We start from the raw sequence: 24,209 nt of genomic DNA, 5'->3' as shown, positions 1-24,209 counted from the left end.
TAACAGCTTTGCTTTGTACAGTGTTTTTCAATTGTAGGAGGCTGATGGACAGGTCTGGTCACATGCTTCTTCATCAGTGGCTATTTTGAGACCAGAAAAGCTGTGCAGCCTTTGAATAAAGCTGCACTAAGAAATGCAGCAAGAGAACCTGTAAGGGAGTAGTGAGAACAGCAGTATAAATCGGACCTAGATCAGAACGCTGTGCACAAATTGACCGGCAGCTCTCCTGACTCGAGCTTGACAGCTTCATGTATTTCTATGCAGCTGTTATGCTTTGGTCGGGAGAGCCACCGGCCAGTCCGTGCACTCTGTTCCGACCTCGGTCCGATTTATACAGCCGTCTGACTGCACCCTCATACTTATATTTCAGTCAAACATACCTAAGGATACCTAAGGTCCGGCAATGCCTGCACATGATGAAAGAGACATAGCAAATAAAAAAAACTATACTTTACATCACTAATCTGGGGAATTTGCTAATATTATTATTACACCTACTATATGTTGGGATAGGATCTTAGCGATGGGAATACTCCTTTAATGCAAAATTCAGGGACCAAGTATATAATTTTGAAAAATTCTGCAAATACCACAAGATAAAAAAAGAAAAGTGATGTCACGATTGCACCCCTCCATGTCTGGGATGCAGTTACGGACAGCTAAGCAGTCCAATCTACTACAGGAGCGTGCTGAAACTGTCAGTACTTCGATTGACAGCTCAGTGTCCAGTCTGGTGCAGGGGCGTGCTGAGCTGTCAGTGATTTGATTGACAACTCAGCCATCCAATCTGAGACTGGGATTTGCTGGGCTGTTTCCAGGCGTTCATTGTCCCAGGTGATTCTCGGCTACTTAGCATGTCTCTGGTAGATGTACATTCAGCGCTGTGTGGTTTGTCTCTCTGTGCCTTGTGTTCTGCTTTTTGATCTTTCGTTACCTGACCTTGGACCTCGTTCTGGCCATCCCTCTGTTTAACCCCTATGTTCTGATCCTCTATCCTCCTGGTATTTTGACAAATGACCGTGACCTGACTACGCTTTTGTCTCTTCCCTATGTTTACGATGTACCTTCCTGGCTTTTAACCTTGGACTCCTTGACTATCCCAACTTACGGTTTGTCTGTGAGAAGTGACTCAGCGTCACAAGTGACTTATCAAAATTGAACATTATGAATGGGACCCAAAGTGGTCAACCCCTTTAATGACTATTTCGTGACTCAAGTAGAGAAGGCTGACATGATAGTACTACAGTGCACAGCAAAGTCAGGCCAACGGGCAATAAGATTATTTTACTATCCACTTGTAAGTAATAAGATTAGCCTTTAGATGCCTTAAGTTAATATTAGAAGTGCTTGGCAAAGGTCCAAATAAAGAGCACTATCAACTGAATGCCAGAGTACTGTATAATAGATATGTTTTATCTATTCATCAAAATATATAGCGCCTTGAAAAAGCAGTCAGACCCTGTGAACTTTTCCACATTTTTTCACGTTACACCCACAAACTTAAATGTATTTTATTGGGAATTTATGTGATATACCAACACAAAGTAGCGAAGTGTAAAGGAAATGATACATGTATTTCTAATTATTTTAAATATATAAATCGGAAATGCCTTTGTAAAAATAATCTAGCAACTTTGTTCTACGCATACATAGTTATGCTGATACCAAATTTATATAGTTTTTTTTGTTGGTGTCCTATTACTTAATAAAAAAAATAACTTGCAAATATTTTAACCTTTATTTCTGGTATATTTCTTGGAAATACTTTTTATTAGTCCCCTCCATAGGGGACTTAAATCTGTGATTTTTTGTCCAACCAAAACTTTTTTGTCCAACCAAAAAAAAACTGATTTCAACTGGATCCGCTTTTTTAACATTGAAGTCCGTTCCATCCGTTTTTCTTACATTTGAAGTGGATCTATTTTTTGTATAAGGGATCAGTTTCAAATGAAAGAAAAACTGATGGCTATTTAACAGATGTTTTCCATAGACGTCAATGTTAGAAAAGCCGGATCCAGCTGAAATCAAGTTTTTTCTTTACCTGGACAAAAAAGTTGTTTGTACAGCTTTTTTTATTAACGGATTGCTGCTAGATCCATTCTAAAGGATGATTACTGGACATGTGAACACAGCCTAACACAGTGATAGCCGAGTATAGAAAATGTAGATGTTACCTGCAGTCCTGTGCACAGTAAATCCAGATAACACAGAGAGAGAACAGATAATGTAGTAGATGTTATCTGAGTGGAATCCCACAAAGTGCCCATGTAATAGCTTCTGGAAAGAGCTGGAACAAACTCCCCTAGGCAGTCAGCACGCACGATTTGTATCCGATATTCAGATCGCACTCGGCCATGCAAGTCAATGAGTCTGTGGAAAAAAATCAGACCGCACTCAGATGACATGATTTTCATAGACTGACAGAAGGGAGTAGATGGAGAAAGTTTTTTCCACCTTCTCATCTGAGAAAATCAGAGCACACTACGCTCTCAGTCTGATCGGAGTGTGATTACCATAATCGGACCGATGTTCTCGGATGAGAGAAAATACAGTAGTGTGACCTGGTCTCAGGATATTCACACATTGAGCTATTGCTGCGTTTTTTTATGAGTCTTTTTTTATGCAAATTTTCAGCTGCGTTTTACAGTACCAGCAAAGTATGAGATTCCAAAAATATCACGCACACACCTTGGTTTTTGTTTGATCGGTATTTTATGCTTTTTTTGCACATTAGAGCATGTCACTTTCAGTGTTTTTTCTGCGTTTTTCACCCATTGAAAGTAATGGATGGTGAAAAAACGCCTAGTATGAACATAGCCATCAGGTTTTTTATGACTGCGTTTTTAGTGAAGAAAAGCAAGTACAGCAACATGTAAAACTCTATTTTTGTGATTTTACCATCTTGTCTTGGTCACCTGAGATGAGGGCCAGCTCCAGGTTTTCATGGGCCCCGGGAGAAAGAGTCTCAGTGGCCCCTTTAACACATACCACGATTCATGATGCACAGATACGGCGGAGATATATACAGTACAGACCAAAAGTTTGGACACATCTTCTCATTTAAAGATTTTTCTGTATTTTCATGACTATGAAAATTGTACATTCACACTGAAGGCATCAAAACTATGAATTAACACATGTGGAATTATATACTTAACAAAAAAGCGTGACAACAACTGAAAATATGTCTTATATTCTTGGTTCTTCAAAGTAGCCACCTTTTGCTTTGATGACTGCTTTGCACACTCTTGGCATTCTCTTGATGAGCTTCAAGAGGTAGTCACCGGAAATGGTTTTCACTTCACAGGTGTGCCCTGTCAGGTTTAATAAGTGGGATTTCTTGCCTTATAAATGGGGTTGGGACCATCAGTTGTGTTGTGCAGAAGTCTGGTGGATACACAGCTGATAGTCCTACTGAATAGACTGTTAGAATTCGTATTATGGCAAGAAAAAAGCAGCTAAGTAAAGAAAAACGAGTGGCCATCATTACTTTAAGAAATGAAGGTCAGTCAGTGCGAAAAATTGGGCAAACTTTGAATGCGTCCCCAAGTGCAGTTGCAAAAACCATCAAGTGCTACAAAGAAACTGGCTCACATGAGGACCGCCCCAGGAAAGGAAGACCAAAAGTCACCTCTGCTTCGGAGGATAAGTTTATCCGAGTCACCAGCCTCAGAAATCGCAGGTTAACAGTGTGACGCCTCTTCTCGAAAGCCCTTTATTTACCCTGGGAGATGGGGGACTCGGAGTCGGGTCCTATGATAGAGAGATGGGGTGCAGCCGTGGCCCGGACCCGCTCCGTGCCCAGGGCCGTCACATTAAAAGGATGGTGTGGGCTTATCCGGGTCGAGTGGCTGATTACGACTACGCCACCTGTGGCACCTGGTGAAGGGCACCAGCGCCGCTGCAGTCCGCTGAGGCATGGTGGTATAGCGGCCAACATTGTTACTACTCCCCACAGGCGGAGCAAGGCCTCAGGGCAGAGAGACAGGATGACGGGGGTAGTAGTCTAGAAAGTCTGTGTCGTGCGGTGTAGCGCAGAATAAAGAGTCTGGAGGCCATAGGGGTGAACTTCCAAGGCTTTACTCACATCAGAGATGGCAGAAGGAAGGCGACTCCCTGCTCCTCGCGGAGTTCTGCGGCCACCAGAGACGAGGGTCCGACAACCTCCGAGTAAGTCCAGTGTTAAATCAGGACCCTGCACCAGAGTGTTCCTGAACTACAGACTGAGTCCTTTCCTGTCCGTGTGTGCAAATAGGCCGGGTCTCCCTCTGAACTCCTCTCAGAAAAAGGGTGCGGGTGGCAGCTCTGCTCTGTCCGTTACCCGGTGGGATCCTCAGGGCCTACCGGGCTTTCCCGACCAGGACGTGGAGTAGCAAGGTCGGGTGTCGGGGGCCGGTACCCCTCTTGCAGCCGGGCTCCCTCTGAATATATCAGGTTGGCGAGGACAGGTGGCGTACACCGCTCCGTCTGCATCCTCCCTGGGACCCATTTGCGGTGGAGCTACACTCTTAAGCTCTGGGCCTTCTTGGTCGTGGTCCTTGACCAGGTTGAGACATTCCTTGTCTGCAACCTGCCCCTCGTCCCAAGGCCGGGGTACGAGGGCTGTGCCTCCATCCGCTGCAGGTCAACACAGGATCCACGCTCATGGTGGGAGATCACAGTAGATGACAATAAAATTGACTAACAAGGACCAAGAAACAAGATGGCTTTTTATTAAATATGAATTTTACAGTGTCACTAAAATGTGAGTCATCCACCCTCACCCACTAAATGGTTCCCCTAACTCTTGGTTCCCCAGTCTCCCTGTAACCAGGAGGGCAGCACCTAGTGCATTCTAGCCCCCTCTGGTGGAGAAATGTGGTGTTGGATGTGAAGGAAGGGTCCTGACCATCGCACTGTTCTTACCTCAGAGCAGGAACACTACACTCCATTAAAGAAGTGCAGCATCCCCGTGGCGATCGAACCTCCAGGGGCGCCACAACCGCAGCTCAGATTAGAGACCAGGTCAATGCCACACAGAGTTCTAGCAGCAGACACATCTCTTCAACAACTGTTAAGAGGAGACTTTGTGCAGCAGGCCTTCATGGTAAAATAGCTGCTAGGAAACCACTGCTAAGGACAGGCAACAAGCAGAAGAGACTTGTTTGGGCTAAAGAACACAAGGAATGGACATTAGACCAGTGGAAATCTGTGCTTTGGTCTGATGAGTCCAAATTTGAGATCTTTGGCTCCAACCACCTTGTCCTTGTGCGACGCGGAATAGGTGAACGGATGGACTATACATGCCTGGTTCCCACAGTGAAGCATGGAGGAGGAGGTGTGATGGTGTGGGGGTGCTTTGCTGGTGACACTGTTGGGGATTTATTCAAAATTGAAGGCATACTGAACAAGCATGGCTACCACAGCATCTTGCAGCGGCATGCTATTCCATCCGGTTTGCGTTTAGTTGGACCATCATTTATTTTTCAACAGGACAGTGACCCCAAACACGCCTCTAGGCTGTGTAAGGGCTATTTGACCAAGAAGGAGAGTGATGGGGTGCTATGCCAGATGACCTGGCCTCCACAGTCACCAGACCTGAACCAAATCGAGATGGTTTGGGGTGAGCTGGACCGCAGAGCCACTGGCGCCCTGTGCTCTTCACAGATGAAAGCAGGTTTACACTGAGCACATGTGACAGATGTGACAGAGTCTGGAGACGCCGTGGAGAGCGATCTGCTGCCTGCAACATCTTTTAGAATGACCGGTTTGGCAGTGGGTCAGTAATGGTGTGGGGTGGCATTTCTTTGGAGGGCCGCACAGCCCTCCATGTGCTCGCCAGAGGTAGCCTGACTGCCATTAGGTACCGAGATGAGATCTCCCTTGTGAGACCATATGCTGGTGCGGTTGGCCCTGGGTTCCTCCTAATGCAGGACAATGCCAGACCTCATGTGGCTGGAGTGTGTCAGCAGTTCCTGCAAGATGAAGGCATTGAAGCTAAGGACTGGCCCGCCCGTTCCCCAGACATGAATGCGATTGAGCACATCTGGGACATCATGTCTCGCTCCATCCACCAACGTCACGTTGCACCACAGACTGTCCAGGAGTTGGCGGATGCTTTAGTCCAGGTCTGGGAGGAGATCCCACAGGAGACCATCCGCAACCTCATCAGGAGCATACCCAGGCATTGTAGGGAGGTTATACAGGCACGTGGAGGCCAAACACAATACTGAGCCTCATTTTGACTTGTTTTAAGGACATTACTTCAAAGTTGGATCAGCCTGTAGTGTGTTTTCCCACTTTAATTTTGGGGGTGTCTCCAAATCCAGGCCTCCATTGGTTAATAAATTTGATTTCCATTGATGATTTTTGTGTAATTTTGTTGTCAGCACATTCAACTTTGTACAGAACAAAGTATTCAATGAGAATATTTCATTCATTCAGATCTAGGATGTGTTATTTGAGTGTTCCTTTTATTTTTTTGAGCAGTGTATATTTGTGTCCTCAGGTCGGGATGAAGTAAAAAGTTATGGGGGAACAGAGAGACTTCTGCTCCCTGCTCCACCACTCACCTTGGTAGCCGGGGCATCGTGGGAGAAGCTGATGAGAGGTCATATTTATTTTGTCTTCATCGGGCAAAGAAGAACCTTATAGTAACACAAATGGAGGAGATTATTGTGTGTGGGCACAGTTACTATTCAAACTCATATACTGCACAGCGGAGGTACAGAGGGGGCACTACTACTGCATGAGGGAACAAGGAGGAGCCCTATTACAGTACGGAGGCACAGAGGGGACACTATTAAAGTCTGGGATACTTTGGGTGAGTATAAAGTATACCAGGGAAAAAAATCGGACATTTGTAAGACCCCATCTCCTAATATTGGTCCGGGTGCGATCTGATGTTTTGTGTAATCGCACTCAGACCGAAAATATGTCTGCACGAGCCCTTGCAATCCGTTATATAAAGAAGTGCGCTTATATTAAGGGGTGTTTCCAGCGCAGCGCTTCGATCTCTGCAGGCCCCGTGCAGAGCAATGTTAGGGTATGTGCACATGGTCTGTATTGGCAGCACATTGATTGCAGTAAACTTTATCCAAAGCTCTACACGCAGGTGAATCCACATGTATTCATTGAACCATGCGGATTCACCGCCTCCTATACATTGCACCTATAGAACTTCTCGTACAGAGATTAGCGACTCCGCAAGAGAAATTGACATGCTGCGGTCTGTGAAGACGCGCCGCATGTCCGCAGGTGACTGCAGGTGCACGGAGACGCATAGTGGGCATGGGATGTCTTGAAATCCCATCCACTATGTTGTAACATCTGGCCACTGCGGATTGTGTCCAATCCGCAGCGATTACTGATCGTGTGCAGGTACCCTTAGGCTGTGTGCCCACTATGCGTTTTTCAAGCGTTTTTGCCGCGGAATTTCCACAGCGAAAGCGCTTAAAAAACGCTTGGTAATACGTGCCCCATGGTCCACAATGATAATCCGCATGTGCTGTGCACATGCTGCGGAAATTTCCGCTGCGGATTATCATTTCGGAAAAATCCACAGCACTACCAATTATTTTGCGTAATCGCTGCATTTTTGCCGCCATTGACTTGCATTGAATCGCTTAATATCCGCATGACTACATGTGTACATGCGGATATTAAGCGTTTCAATGTGCGGATGGTACCCGGGTCTGGAGAAGAGGAGACTTTCCTCCAGACCCGGGTACCATAGTACCTGTAAAAAAAAGAATTCAAATAAAAAATATACATTATACTCACCTTCTGATGGCCCCCGGTCTCCTGTATGATGCGTCCTGGCTCCCAGGCGGCTCGCGATGGTGTAAAAGGACCTTTCATGACATCATTTAGTCATGTGACGCTGACGTCGGCGGTCGAGTGACCTGTCACATGACTAAATGACGTCATGAAATGTCCTTTTACACCACAGAGAGCCGTACAAGAGACTGGACGCAGCGGAGAGAAGGGGGGCTATCAGAAGGTGAGTATAATTTTTTTTGTTTTACCATTTTTATTCTTTTTTTATCTATTAACTTGGTCACACTGTATAAATTCATGACGTTTGCATGGCTTTATATAGTGTAACCAAGTTGTCAAGCACTTTTCCAAGTGATGCTAAAATTGCTTGGAAAGCGCTTGACAACCCGCATGCAGAAATGCATGTGAAGAACGCTTGACAAACGCTTCTACCTGGCAGGAAAAACGCATGTACAATGCGCATGCGTTTTTCCTGCCAGGGAGATGCAGAAAAAATCTGCAGCATTTCAAATCGTGGGCACATAGCCTAAGGCTGGGTGCCCACGTAGCGTTTTTCAAGCGTTTATGCTGCGGAATTTCCGCAGCGTAAACGCTTGTGAAACGCTAGGTAATCCGCACCCCATGGTCCCCAAGGGGATTCCGCATGTTCTATGCACATGCTGCGGATTTTTCCGCAGCGTTTATGCTGCGTACAAAAATCCGCAGCATGTCATTTAATTTTGCGGTAGCGCAGCGGAACTCCCGCCATTGACTTGCATTGAAACGCATAGAAACCGCGACTGTACATTTCTACAAGCGGCTTCTATGCGTTTCTATGTGCGGATGGTACCCAGTTCTGGAGGAGAGGAGACTCTCATCCAGACCTGGGTACCATTGTACCTGTAAAAAAAGAATAAAATAACAAATAAAGTTTATATTCACCTGTCCCGCGGCTTCTCTCTGAATGGTCAATGTAGCAGATAAGTATCTTTCCAGTTAGGGCCATGATCCGGGGCCTCGGGGGTGAGTATAGCTTTATTTGTTTTAATTTTTACGGTTCACACTGTATAAATCAATGCTGTTTGCATGGATTTATACAGTGTGACCTAGTTGTCAAGCACTTTCCAAGTGATGCTATCGCCTGGAAAGCGCTTGTCAATCTGCATGCGGAAACGCATGTGAATCCGCATGTGGATCCGCATGTATTCTGCAGGAAAAACGCATGCACAATCTGAATGCGTTTTTTCTGCCAGGGAGATGCAGAAATGCAGAAATTTTCTGCTTCATTTCTGCATCGTGGGCACATAGCCTTATGTTACTAAGCGCTTTGCAGCATTTCATTGTGAGCAGCAGCGGTGGTGCACGGATGTAGCAGAGCTGGGTCTGTCACCATATGCCTGATCACACGCTCAGCTCTCCCACATCCTCACACACAGCAATTCCCCGAGCAGGACGCGCGCTCCCGCCTGTTTAGCGTTCACCGCGACGCTGGTTGTCCTGGAGACGCCTCCGCCCTCAGCCCCTGCGCGTGCACGGTCCCTCACTCCATCCGGGGTCCTGACTCCAGCGCCGCAGCCGAGACCCGGAGGAGGCGCCCGGTGTGTGTGGCCGGAGAGCGGCTCCCAATGGCCGAGGACGCGGAGTGGGTGCTGGAGAGCGTGCTGGCCTTCCTCGGCTGCCCGGCCTGGACTGTGCCAGTCAGCGGCTTCATAGAACACAAATGCTCAGGTACCGGGCGCCCCTCTCCCGTCATGCATTGCTGTAATCTGTGTCGGTCTACAGCTGTGTGCCCTGTGTACCGCGCTGCGCGGGGATGTGGGCGGTGACATGGGAAAGTAAGTGAACCCTCTAGTCATTGAGCTTGTAGCTGCATAGAAAGGAGCAGCTTATTCACCAACTGTGCACCCCAAATCCCCCCCCCCTCGCCCCAACGTGCGCCACAAACCCCCCCCTCACCCCAACGTGCACCACAAATCCCCCCCCCCTCGCCCCAACGTGCACCCCAAATCCCCCCCCTCGCCCCAACGTGCACCACAAATCCCCCCCCCTCGCCCCAACGTGCACCCCAAATCCCCCCCCCTCGCCCCAACGTGCGCCACAACCCCCCCTCGCCCCAACGTGCACCCCAAATCCCCCCCCCTCGCCCCAACGTGCGCCCCAAATCCCCCCCCCTCGCCCCAACGTGCGCCACAAATCCCCCCCCTCGCCCCAACGTGCGCCACAAATCCCCCCCCTCGCCCCAACGTGCGCCACAAACCCCCCCCCCTCGCCCCAACGTGCGCCACAAATCCCCCCCCCTCGCCCCAACGTGCGCCACAAATCCCCCCCCCCCTCGCCCCAACGTGCGCCACAAATCCCCCCCCTCGCCCCAACGTGCGCCACAAACCCCCCCCTCGCCCCAACGTGCGCCACAAATCCCCCCCCTCGCCCCAACGTGCACCCCAAATCCCCCCCCCCTCGCCCCAACGTGCGCCACAACCCCCCCCTCGCCCCAACGTGCACCCCAAATCCCCCCCTCGCCCCAACGTGCGCCACAAATCCCCCCCCTCGCCCCAACGTGCGCCACAAATCCCCCCCCTCGCCCCAACGTGCGCCACAAATCCCCCCCCCTCGCCCCAACGTGCGCCACAAATCCCCCCCCTCGTCCCAACGTGCGCCACAAATCCCCCCCCCTCGTCCCAACGTGCGCCACAAATCCCCCCCCCTCGCCCCAACGTGCGCCACAAATCCCCCCCCCCTCGCCCCAACGTGCGCCACAAATCCCCCCCCCCCCTTGCCCCAACGTGCACCACAAATCCCCCCCCCTCGCCCCAACGTGCGCCACAAATCCCCCCCCCTCGCCCCAACGTGCGCCACAAATCCCCCCCCCTCGCCCCAACGTGCGCCACAAATCCCCCCCCCTCGCCCCAACGTGCGCCACAAATCCCCCCCCCTCGCCCCAACGTGCGCCACAAATCCCCCCCCTCGCCCCAACGTGCGCCACAAATCCCCCCCCCTCGCCCCAACGTGCGCCACAAATCCCCCCGCCTCGCCCCAACGTGCGCCACAAACCCCCCCCTCGCCCCAACGTGCGCCACAAACCCCCCCCCTCGCCCCAACGTGCGCCACAAACCCCCCCCCCCTCGCCCCAACGTGCGCCACAAATCCCCCCCTCGCCCCAACGTGCGCCACAAATCCCCCCCCTCGCCCCAACGTGCGCCACAAACCCCCCCCTCGCCCCAACGTGCGCCACAAACCCCCCCCCCCTCGCCCCAACGTGCGCCACAAACCCCCCCCCCCTCGCCCCAACGTGCGCCACAAATCCCCCCCCCAACGTGCGCCTAGTCACAGTGTAAAACAGTTCCACCTCGCTGGCAGAGCTGACGGGCAGATGCCCAGTGATGGTACGGTCTGCGGCATTACCGATGCTTCTGTACACTACATTGCTGTGCACCTATCTCTCGGTGAGTGCTAAGGAGACCATAGAAGCGGTAATACTTGGTGAGCTGCTTTTGGGTCCTGAGTGACCTCCTCCTTCTTGATCGCAATAGCTGGAGCTTTAATTCTGTGCCGTAAGGGAGAGTAAAGAGCGGCTGCAGCGTGTGACCAGATTAATACCTTATAGAGGCGATGTTGTGGTGCCTGATTGGGTGATATGTTCTCAGTGCTCAGGTCCCAAAGTGATCAGAGCTAATAATGGCGACCCACTAGAGAGGAGCCCTACTCTGGGAAGAGCTGAAGTTTTCTGAGGTCGACTACAATGCACCACACAGCCTGGTAATGTCAGAATGTGCAGGACCCCCCCCCCCCCCCAACTGATCGCACCCAGTTGTCAATTTAGGCCTTACTCAGACATCCTTGATACAACACATACCCAATATAATCTATGGAGCTGTTCATACGTCAGTATTTTTTTGAGGACTGTGTGTCCACAGTAAAATCACTGGAGACATCTGTCTTTTTATTCTAGTCACTTACCAAAATTACACAAACAACAATCCATGAGCAGGCTTCGAATCGGGCCCCTTTCACACGTTCAGTATTTTACATCAGTATTTGTAAGCCAAAACCAGGAGTGGGTGATAAATACAAAAGTGGTGACGTGTTTCTATTATACTTTTCCTCTGATTGTTCTACTCCTGCTTTTGACAAATACTGATGTGAAATACTGAACGTGTGAGCATGGCCTAACATTGTATTTGGTAGTAGAAGTACTTTTTTTTTATTTTTCCTCATATGTGAAAAATCACTGATGAAACGTGGATGGTAAAAACTAACATACTGACTAAACTCTTCTGAAAAGCAGATCAGATACACTGATGAACAATGATCTGTGTTTTTACATATGTGACAAAACAGCTTCTAATCTTAATCAGCAAGACGTCTAGATTTGTTAAGCCAAGAGAAATACACTATTATCTTTGACTTTTAATGTATTTCATTGGTGGGTCAAGAAGGACAGACCAGTATTTGTATAACCCTGATTGTTGTCTTCTCTTGGTTCTGAAACAATGATGTTTGTTACTATGCTAATTGCAGATTGTACTAAAGCCAGCTAGATGTTGATTTAAAGAGTCTCCCTGCTGTACCAACTAAAATATGTCTCTGTAGCAAGCAGATTTGAAATGGAGAATTGAAAGAGACTTTACAGGGAGAATCAAAGATCAGACTCTGTTCAGACCATCAGCTTAATAGCATGGCTTTATCCAAAGAGACACAGATTTGGATTCTACATGATTCCAGCCTAAGGGTATATGGCCCTAACTGGAAAGATACTTATCTGCTACATTGACCATCAGAGAACCCATGGATACATTTGGAGAGCCCAGGTTGGGACGATGAAGTCACCTGGCCTCTTGAATATGTTTGGGATTGCCAGGCGGGACCCTCTGGTTGCCTGGAACCCATTGAGACATTCGGAGTTGCCAGATTGGGACCAGCCGGTCATCTAGCCCCATGGAAACTCTCGGAGAGGCCAGGGTGGGAGCCTGGGGTCTCCTGGCCTTGTAACTCGATGGACTACTAGCTTCCCAAGCTTGCCACAACCTCCTCTCTGTGGGGCCTTGCCAAAAGAGGGGCCACTGGTTGAGGTAGTTGGCCCTGGAAGTCCTAAAGATGCAGCTGTCCAATCCCAGGCGGGCGGAGAAGGAAGGGGGAGACTGTGTAATGTTGTACCATCTTGAGTATTTGCTGGGCCTGCTCTATGTGTTTGTCCGCTTTGTGGTTCAATAAAATATTGCCACTCTGCTTTACCCTCACCCTGTGTTGTCTGAGTAGTATGACGCCCACTGAAGACCCCGGGTCTTCACAACATATAATAAAAATCTGGGGTTAAAGCGCACCCTCCCCCCTCCCGTAGAGGACCCTGAAGAAGAATCACCCAATTTATCTGCAAGCAGAATTTCACATGCTGCGCTTCAAAAGCAACAAATGTGAAAATCTCTGCAATGGAGCCACGCAGAGCAAAACTGAAGCAAGCGGCACAATCAGTGAAGCTCAGGGATTTTTACAAGGATTTTAACTACATTTTGTTTTTGAGCAAGAGACAGATTGTCTTTAAAGGAATTGTGCACCTAGCGGGATGGTCGGTCTGCAAGGCAACCATTTTCACCCATTGTGAATCCTTCTGTTTCTAATTTCTAGGACCCGTGTATGATACATGTCAGTTTTCGGTTGGTTGCCTCGGCATCTGTCCCAACCAGCTTGCTGCAGCATCTCTCAATGGCCGATGTGAACATGGACAGTATTTCAGTCACTGTGTCATAACCAGTTGGGAAAACCATGCTGTCTGAGAGGGGGCTTATGTCCCTCTGGTCACTTTCATCCAGCACCCATAATCCTGCAGAAGAATAGTGTGTGAATCCGTGGTGTTGTCTGAGGGCATTGTAGGAGTTATATGGGTATATTTACATTAGATGTTTTTGGAACAGCAAATAAGGCTGTGTGCCCACTATGCGTTTTTCAAGCGTTTTTGCTGCAGAATTTCCGCAGCTAAAACTCTTAAAAAACGCTTGGTAATACGTGCCCCATGGTCCCCAATGATAATCCGCATGTGCTGTGCACATGCTGCCGAAATTTGTGCTGCGGATTATCATTGCGGAAAAATACGCAGCATGTCCATTAATTTTGTGGTCACGCAGCATAATTGCCGCCATTGACTTGCATTGAATCGCTTAATATCCGCATCTCTACATGTGCACACGCGGATATTAAGCGTTTCAATGTGCGGATGGTACCCGGGTCTGGAGAAGAGGAGACTTTCATCCAGACCCGGGTACCATGGTACCTGTTAAAAAAAAAAAAAAAAAGAATTTAAAATAAAGAATAAACATTATACTCACCTTCTGATTGCCCGCGGTCTTCTCTCTGGTGCGTCATGGCTCCCCGGTGGCTTGCGATGGTGTAAAAGGACCTTCCATGACGTCGGTCGCGTGACCTGTCACATGACTAAATGACGTCATGGAAGGTCCTTTTACACCATCGCAAGCCACCGGGGAGCCATGACGCACCAGAGAAGACCGTGGGCCATCAGAAGGTGAGTATAATGTTTTTATTTTTTACCATTTTTATTCTTTTTTTCAACTATTAACTTGGTCACACTATATAAATCCATGCCGGTTGCATGGATTTATATAGTGTGACCAAGTTGTCAAGCACTTTCCAAGTGATGCTAAAATCGCTTGGAAAAGTGCTTGATAACCCGCATGCAGAAATGCATGTGAAGAACGCTTCACATCCGCATGTCCCTGGCAGGAAAAATGCATGTAAAATCCGCATGCGTTTTTCCTGCCAGGGAGATGCGGAAAAAATATGCAGTATTTCTGCATCGTGGGCACTTAGCCTAAGGCTGTGTGCCCACGTAGCATTTTTCAAGCGTATATGCTGCGGAATTTCCGCAGCGTAAACGCTTGAAAAACGCATGTATATCCGCACCCCATGGTCCCCAATGGGATTCCGCAAGTTCTATGCACATGCTGCGGATTTTTCCGCAGCGTTTATGCCGCGTTCAAAAATCCGCAGCATGTCATTTAATTTTGCGTTTCCGCAAGCGGAATTGCCTTTGTCCAATGCATAAAAAACGCAAGGCAATTCCGCATGTGGAAAACGCGTGATAAACGCGCAAAAAATGCGCGATAAACGCGTGCGGAATTCCGCATGCGTTTTTCCGGGAGAGGACTTGCATTTATGCAGCAGAAATTTTCTGCTTCATAAATGCAACGTGGGCACATAGCCTTAGTGTAACCCTTATTATTAAAAGCAGTCAGTATCTTTGTGGAGAGTCTCCTTAGTATGAGGGATCTTCACTTACTACTTGGTAATCATTTATCAACCCAGGCTTTTAGGCTATGTGCCCACGTTGCATTTATGAAGCAGAAAATTTCTGCTGCATAAATGCAAGTCCTCTCCCGGAAAAACGCATGCGGAATTCCGCACGCGTTTATCGCGCATTTTTCGCGCGTTTATCACGCGTTTTCCACATGCGGAATTGCCTTGCGTTTTTTATGCATTGAACAAAGGCAATTCCGCTTGCGGAAACGCAAAATTAAATGACATGCTGCGGATTTTTGAACGCGGCATAAACGCTGCGGAAAAATCCGCAGCATGTGCATAGAACTTGCGGAATCCCATTGGGGAACATGGGGTGCGGATATACATGCGTTTTTCAAGCGTTTACGCTGCGGAAATTCCGCAGCATATACGCTTGAAAAATGCTACGTGGGCACACAGCCTTATAGTCCGAGTGCATATTGATCTTGACAACCTGGTGACAGTAAGGCTATGTTCACACATCATGGTTTTTTCAGCATTTTTTGCTGCAGATTTTTATGCAAATTTTCAGCTGCCTTTTGCAGTACCAACAAAGTTTGAGAAACCAGAATCCTCTGTTCACACATCATGGTTTTTTTTTGTTCAGTATTTTGTGCCTTGGTTGGGTTTTTGGAAAAAAGAGCATGTCACGTCTTTGGGTATGTGCACACGATGCAGAAATGCTCAGGATTTTTTCCTGAGCGTTTCTGCATCTCTCTGGCAGGAAAAAACGCATGCGGATTGTACATGCGGTTTCCTGCCAGGAACATGCGGAAATGAAGCGGTCTTCACTTTCATTTCCGCATGCGGGTTGACAAGCGCTTCCCAAGCGATTTTTAGCATCACTTGGAAAGTGCTTGTCAACTTCACACTATATAAATCCATGCAGCCGGCATGGATTTATATAGTGTGTGAATGTCAAAAAATAAAAAATAAATATATACTTTACCCTCTGATGGCCCCCGGTGTCCTGCTTCATCGGTCCCGGCTGCCGGCAGTGAAGACTTTAGGACCTTCCGACGTCAGCGTCACGTGACCCGTCACATGACTCTGACGTCAGCGAAGGTCCTTCATTCAACCGCGAAGTGCGCGGGAAGCCGGCAGGACGCAGCGCGGGCCGTCAGAAGGTGAGAATATATAGATTTTTTATTTTATTCTTTTTTTTTTAATGGTACCTGGGTCTGGATGAGAGTCCTCTAATCCACACCCGGGTACCATCCGCACATTAGACCGCATGAAAAGCGCATCAACATATACAGTGATGCGGATTCCATGCGGTCTAATGCAAGTCAATGGCGGCAAAAGAGCAGCGTTTCCGCAAAATTAATTGACATGCTGCGGATTTTTGACCGCAGCGTTTACGCTGCGGAAAAATCCGCATCATGGGCACAGCACATGCGGATTTCCATTGGGGAACATTGCTGCCCTTCTACCATGCGTTTTTCATGCGTTTCCGCGGCGTTTACGCAACTGCAAAAACGCCGCGGAAACGCATGAAAAACGCATCGTGTGAACTCAGCCTTTCAGCGTATTTTCATCCATAGGAAGTAATGGGTGGTGAAAAAAACACTGAAATAAAACGCAGGTACCATTTTTTTTTCAGCTTTTTTGATGGCAAAATAGAATGGGGTTCTTTTTTTTCACAGAACTTTATGTACATACATAAAAAGAGACAGAAGGACAGTGAAAAAAATGCACCAAAAACACATCAAAAAAGCACCAAAACTGCAAGAAAAATCTGCAGCAAACCTCCCTTGAGAGATCAAGTTTTACTGCAGATTTGTGACGCAAAAAAAAAAACATGATGTGTGAACATAGCCTTAAAGTGAATTTCTTATGTTGGGATATGTGCTAAATGTTGAGGGGCCGTCTGTGGTGACCAGCGTTGGTCATGAAAATTGGGGATGCTTTTCCCGAATTTATTATGTATGATTTAGCAGTAGAGCCGAGAATACGATTGTAAAGGAGACCCTCTCTGCTCTTCTCTGAGTGCAGACATGCATTGAAATCCACCATGAGAACCCACAGAAAGAAATGGCACCCTGCAAAGTGCAGAACCCACACCAGAATTAAATTTACACGAAAAAATTTCTTGTGTGAACATGACTTCTAGGATCTCATTTACTTAGTGGGAACAGTAGGGACAAATTTTAACAAAAGGTATATGTATAGGTAAAAAACTAAAAAAATATATATAATAAGTAATGATCAAAAGTAACACATCAGAAAACATAGGTTGCCCACTACTGAGCATGTACATAAAGTGCAGCACAGATTCATCTCAACTAAAAGCCCAGATCCTTAGATCAGGAACAGACATTTATTGGATATTTCAAAACTTTCCCAAATTCTTATGGAAATATTTACAGCACATTCTGCATTGAACTACTGTACCCAATTTATTATATATTTTGGGAGTCGGAGTTGCTCCATTTTATACCGACTCCACCAAAATGGACACTGACTTCGACGCCACAGCCCTGACTCTTACCCCCAACTTGTTTTGCCTGGCACTTGTTGCAGCCTTGCAAGGCAATACTGATTTCATACAGAGACGTTTTCTGGTGGATTCTGCACGTATTACTTTTAAGGCCACGGCCCCACTATCAGTATTTGGTCAGTACTTTTTCTCAGGAGTGGGAGCCAAAACCAGGAGTGGGTGATAAATGCAGAATTGGTGACTTGTTTCTATTATACCTTTTCTCTGATTGTTCCTCACCTGGTTTTGGCTCCCACTCCTGAGAAAAAATACTGACCGAATACTGATAGTGGGGCCGTGGCCTAAGGGGGAATATCTCTCAAATGTTATGTATTATTTGCAGATATTGGAAAGTAAGCAGTACTATGCACAGTCGTGGCCAAATGTTTTAAAGGGAACCTTTTAGTATTATTTTATATATTGGGGACATGGGGTTAATCTGCAGGTTAGTAGTGTTCTGACACTGAGAGCCCCGCTGCCAGGAGGAGATTAACTTTATTCCCATGGCAGCCTTTCTCTTTCAGTTATAGGGATGGCGCCGACACGGTTTGAGTAACCACTCTGTGTATAGAGAGCAGCGGCTGTAACCGCGCCCCCAGAACCAACAGTGGGCCTTAAGCATGATCCCACTGTCAGCCAGTACTGGGGTCGTGGTTACAGCTGCAGGTCTCTATACACAGAGCGGTGACTGAAACCATGCTGGCACCACTCCTGACTGACTGAAAGAGCAAGGCTGCCAGAGGAATAAAGTTAATTTCCTCCCGGCAGTGGGACTCTCAGTGCCAGTGCCGCACAGTGTCAGAACACTACTAACCTGCAGACTAACCCCATATCTGCAGGTTAATGGTGTGACAGGTTCCCTTTAAACTCTGTGAAAGCCAAAATTGGTCAGTCTTATCATGTCTGTGTCTTTTGGCCACCCTCTCTTTGAGGATTGACCCCAGGTTCTCAATGGGAATGAGATCTGGGGAGTTTCCTGGCCATGGATCCAAAATGTCACTGTTTTGTTCACCAAGCCACTTATCTCTTCTGCCTTGTGACATGGTGCGCCATCATGCTGTAAAAAAGCATTGTTGATCACCAAATTGCTCCTGGATAGTTGAGTAAAGTTGCTCTTGCAGGATGTTTAGATGCCATTCTTTACTCATGGCAAGTGATCTTAGGCAAAATTATGAGAGCCCACTGTATTGGATGAAAAGTAAACCTACTGATTAATAGTTCTGGGAAGAGATGAGAAAATATATTCAAATGGAATTGAATTCTACTCAAATTTTCCAAAAATCCATATTTGCTTTGATGTGGATTTTTATTTTTTTTTTTTACTTGTTTCCGCGCGGAATCAGCAAAATGGTTGCCGCTGAACACCATTATTCTGAACTTGATAGCCAGAAGGTTAAAAAAAAAATCCTTTTACTCCCCTCACTGCTCAACTCTTCCGCCCCTCCGCTTCACGCTGTCACCTGTCCTGGACCTCACCACATCTTCTTATCATCACTGCACCAGAGCATAATAGGGGACATTAGATTTGCATAGAATAACTTCTCTGCAAATAAAATTTCCCCTGGAAAATCTGAGAAAACAGTGGAATTGGAATTTTGCCCAATACTCTCTAGATTCTTTACTGTTGGCGTGACAGGGGACTCATGGTAACGAACATCATTTCTTCTACGGATAATCATTCTTCTAGATTTCCCAAACAGGTTGAAGGGGGCTTCATTAGAGAAAAATAACTTTACCCCAATCCTCTGCAGTCCAATCCCTATACTACATGAAGTTATGTTCAGTCGCACTTGTACAAGAAGATATCTGAAATTCCAAAATACAGTTGAGTGCTCGAACACCCTTCCGGCTAACAGGTCAATGGTATAGTTAAACGGGTTGTCCCACAAAAAAAGTACATAATAATAATGATTTCCACAATTGGATGTGTTAAAAATAAAATGTTCCTGTGCTGAGATAATCTTATAAATGTGCCCCTGCTGTGTACTGTGTAATGGCTGTGTCTGACCGTACAGGAACATGGTCTGATCATACCACAGCTCCTGGGCAGGGGCGGAAGCAAAAAAGAGTATACAGACATTACACCGCAGGATCACAGCTGCTTCTTTCTGTGAGATAAAACATTTGCCTGCCTGTTTCATATCATGAAAGAGTATTTCCAGTCTCATGAGCTCATTATAAGTCAAGTCAGCGACCTATGAGCTTAGCGCCTGGAGCTTCTACGTCACTGACTTGATTTATGAACTCAGAGGACTAGTGATAAGGCAGAAACACTCACTCCTGTGTTGCCTTCAGCAGGGAATTGTTTTACCTCACAGAAAGAAGCAGCTGTGAGCCCTTGCTATATCCTCTTTATAATCACTTTTTCTTACTCTACTGATCATGATTTGTATGCTCACACTATGTCCCTGTATGGTTCGACATAGCCATTACACAGCACATTTATAAGATTATCCCAGCACAGAAACATTTTATTTTTAACTTATCCAATTGTGGAAGTTATTTTTATTCCAAGATCTATTGATTAAAATGAATTTTGTTTGTGGGAAATCCGCTTTAACCTCTTCACTTAGCCTAACAAGCGCTGACAGGGGTGCGTGACATTCCACACTCCCATCTGCACGCTCGTGACTTGATCATAGGGCGCCAATGGGTTGACTTGTCATGATAGCCAGGGGTCTCCTGTGAACACCGGCCCACAGCAGATCGTGATTTCTGCTATACATGTATAGAAGTAAAATTTCTTCTTCCTTAATTTAATAATTATAAATGTACATATAAAGGCAACACTGTATGGCACCTATGCATCGGAGCGATGGGAGATGAGGGGTGCAGAGAAGAAAAAAAAACTAGCGTTTTTCAAGCGCTCTTTGTGTTCTTAGACTCGCGCTCTTTCAGGATGAGTCCAAGAATGCATAGACTCTTCGAAACACGTTGTTTTTTTTTGTTCTTCTTTGCATAGGTGCCATACAGTGTTAACTTTATATATACATTTTTAATTGTTAAATAAAGGAAGAAGAAATTTTACTTCTATGCATCTCAATTTAAAGCTGGATCTTTTCTTTATGCATACATACCTGACATTCAGCAGCAACGTGATCCTGTGCTTTATTTTACTGGAACTTCTCTGGATTATTCTTAAGACAAACCAGATTTTTTTTGTTTTTTTCTCCTCACTGCTATATATACAGGTGCATCTCACTAAATTAGAATATCATCAAAAAGTTAATTTATTTCAGTTCTTCAATACAAAAAGTGAAACTCATATATTATATAGAGTCATTACAAACAGAGTGATCTACAACCCCTGGCAAAAATTATGGAATCACCGGCCTCGGAGGATGTTCATTCAGTTGTTTAATGTTCTTGAAAAAAAGCAGATCACAGACATGGCACAAAACTAAAGTCATTTCAAATGGCAACTTTAGGGCTTTAAGAAACACTAAAAGAAATCAAGATAAAAAAATGTGGTAGTCAGTAAGGGTAATTTTTTTTCTGACCAAACAGAGGGAAAAATTTATGACTGGCAGCGCCAAGCTCCTGCTCTGATCGGGCAGAAGATGCTGATATTTCAGCTTCTCCTGTGCGATCATGCTGTGATCAGTCAATCAGATTGACTGACCAATCACAGCGATCTGGGTGTGGGGACCGACGGCATGGGGCCCTGCGCCCCTTCTCATGCCGCTCAGCTGTCAGCGCTCAGCTAACACGCCTTGACAGTTCAAAGACATATGACGGGCATAGCAAGGCAAGGAGCAGGAACTAGCTCCCGGCCATGACAGGATTCACTAAACCATCTCAGACAAATGTCTGTCCAGCCTCTTTTTGAAGACTTCCATTGAGGGAGAGCTCACCACCTCTCGTGGCAGCTTGTTCCACTCATTGATCGCCCTCACTGGCAAAACTTTTTCTAATGTAGAATCTGTATCTTCTCCCTTTCAGTTTCATTCTATTACCTCTTGTGTTTCCATGTTCAAATGAGAATAAGGATGATCCCTCTACACTGTGACATGCCTTTAGATATTTGTAGACCGCTATTAAATCTCCTCTTGGCCTTCTTTTTTGGAAGCTAAACATTGCCAGATCCTTTAACAGTTCCTCTTAGGACATTGTTTGCAGTCCACTCACCATCCTGGTAGCTCTTCTCTGAACTTGCTCCAGTTTGTCAATGTCTTTTTTAAGATGTGGTGCCCAGAACTGGACACAGTATTCCAGATGAGGTCTGACCAAGGAGGAGCAGAGGGGGATAATTACTTCACGTGATCTAGACTCTATGCTCCTCTCAATACATCCCAGAACTATGTTTCCCTTTTTTGCTGCTGCATCACACTGTTGAGTCATGTGCAGTCTGTGATCTCTTAATATACCCAAGTCTTTTTCACACTTGCTGTTGCTTAGTTTTATTCCTTCCATTCTGTAGATGTCATTTTTGTTTTTCTTGCCCAAATTTAAAATCTTTCATTTCTCCTTGTTAAATACAATTCTATTATTCGCTGCCCATTGTTCAAGCTTATCTAGATCCTTCTGAAGTCCATATTGGTAATAAAGCCTGACAGAAATAATGTGATTTTCTGACTTAACGTTCCCTTTAGTATTCTAATCAGATCTGTTTGTGACCGGTAATAAATATGTTTGTGTGCTCTACTCTGTCCGTTTTATACTGTATGGGTTTTCCATGCTGACAGCTCTTTTTTTTTTATTTCTGATTTCAGTATTTGATGACGAAGAAGAGAATAAGTTGTCGTACACAGAGATCCATGATGAATACAAGGATCTGGTAAATATGATATATTATTACTGAAAAGTGATCTTGAAGTTAGGAGCTCTGCAGGTACTTTGGCCGAAAGCATGGAATCACCTGTATAGTGAATGACCCTGATTCACCATTTCTGTTTCTCTTGTTTTCTGGAGTAATTTGCTTTTTTTTAGTAGCTTTAGTATTTGCACCTAATTCTTGTACTTTTAGGCTGAGTGACCATGATGCGGATTTAATGCGTTTCTGCGGCGGCATTTCCGCTGCGGAAACGCATTAAAATCGCTTGTTAAGAGGTCTGGGATGTATCCCAATGATAATCCGCATGTGCACATGCTGCGGAAATTTCCACTACGGATTATCATTGCGGAAAAATTCGCTGCACTACCAATTTGAGCGCAATTTTGCAGCGAAATCGTGCCCATTAACTTGCATTGAACCGCATAATATCCGCATGTATACATGCGGATGTTATGCGGCTCAATGCGCGGATGGTACCCGGGTCTGGAGAAGAGGAGACTCTCCTCCAACCCGGGTACCATACTACCTGCAAGCTTTAAAAAGAATTATAAAGTAAAAAATAAAAAAAAATATTCATAGTCCACCGCTCCGGCGGCCCCCGGTCTCCTCGGCGTCCCGCGGTGTACTGGCAGGACCTGCAGTGACATCATTTAGTCAGCTGATGGTCACGCGACCGCGCTGACTTCAGCTGTCAGGTGATGGTCGCGTGACCATCAGCTGAATAAATGTCGTCATCCCGGGTCCTGACAGGACACCGAGGAGAGAGGACGCTGCCGGGAGGAGACCGGGGGCCGCTGAAGAGGTGAATATAAGGTTTTTTTATTTCTTTTTACTTTTTAATTATTTTTTTTACTTTTTAGATGCAGCATTTGAAGTAGAAATTTCCTCTAAGTTGGTCACACAATATAAATCCATGCCAGGTGCGTGAATTTATATTGTGTGACCAACTAGTCAAGCCCTTTTCCAATTGATGCCCAAAATCGCATGTAAAAACGCATGCGGATTTTACATGCGTTTTTTTTCAGCGTTTATGCATGCGTTTATTTTCAAGCCAAAGAGATGCAGAAATGCTCGGGAAATTTCTGCCTCAAGTCTGCATCGTGGGCACATGGCCTTAGTGTCTCTTTTTTAAGTTTTCTTTTTCCTCGACAACTTTGCCCATCCAGATGTTTTAAATGAAATGTAGTCAATTTTTTATGCATCACACTCCAGTCCCTATCTGTATTGGGGCACTGGAGGAGTTTGTTTGGCACATATTTTTTTCCTGACTTTTCAAAGTATTTGTACCTTTTCGTGCTGAAAAACCCAGTTAACGGCAAAAATAAAGAACATTTTTTATTTTTGGATTGGATTCATGAACTACATGCCAGACTGAAGAATTTGTCGCAAAAAAACACAGAGAAATACTACAAGATAAACAAAGAAAAGAGACTTCAATAAATCCCAAATGATGAATCTGACCAATTTTTTTTATCCTCCGTGTATTTTACCATGTATATCTCTATGTACAGTTGTCTTTTTTGCAAATATGAAGAGATTTAAAGACCCTGATATTTTTTGTCAGGCCTTATAGCACAGATTTAACCCCTTCTGGACCTATGACGTACTGTTACGTAATGTTGGGTCTGTGTCTTTGCAGCAGGCTCAGGAGCGGAGAATGCATTATTACTGGCAGATGATGGCTGTATTATTCAGCCATCATCTGCCTGTAACAGCAGTGAGTCGAGCTCAGCTCCACCACCTGCTGTTAACTCCAATGTCAATCTCTGACAGCAGCATTTCCAAGACGCAACCCTGGGGGTGTGAGGTTCCACGCTGTCATCGACTCCCTCACGGCATGATCGATGGTTGCTATGGCAATCGGGGGTCTGCTATAGACTCTCATGCTTGCCATGCTGGTACTTGGCGGCGTAACTAGAGTCTGATGGGCTC

At 46.1% G+C, this 24,209-nt stretch overlaps 1 protein-coding gene across 1 annotated transcript in view; it reads left to right on the top strand.

The window, feature by feature from the left end:
* The first annotated feature begins 9,224 nt into the window (after positions 1-9,224).
* CFAP36 (cilia and flagella associated protein 36) overlaps positions 9,225-24,209 on the top strand; it is a 50,531-nt gene continuing 35,546 nt past the window's right edge. Inside the window, exons 1-2 of the mRNA XM_073672444.1 lie at positions 9,225-9,465; positions 22,216-22,280. Coding sequence (XP_073528545.1) covers positions 9,363-9,465; positions 22,216-22,280 — 168 coding nt within the window. The 5' untranslated portion in view covers positions 9,225-9,362. The remainder of the gene's footprint in view (positions 9,466-22,215; positions 22,281-24,209) is intronic.

This window comes from Phyllobates terribilis, unplaced genomic scaffold (genome assembly GCF_046119375.1).
Source record: "Phyllobates terribilis strain yellow unplaced genomic scaffold, ASM4611937v1 Scaffold_3__8_contigs__length_932513732, whole genome shotgun sequence".
Classification (NCBI taxonomy): Eukaryota; Metazoa; Chordata; class Amphibia; order Anura; family Dendrobatidae; genus Phyllobates; species Phyllobates terribilis.
This window is presented reverse-complemented; position numbering and strand designations above follow the sequence as displayed.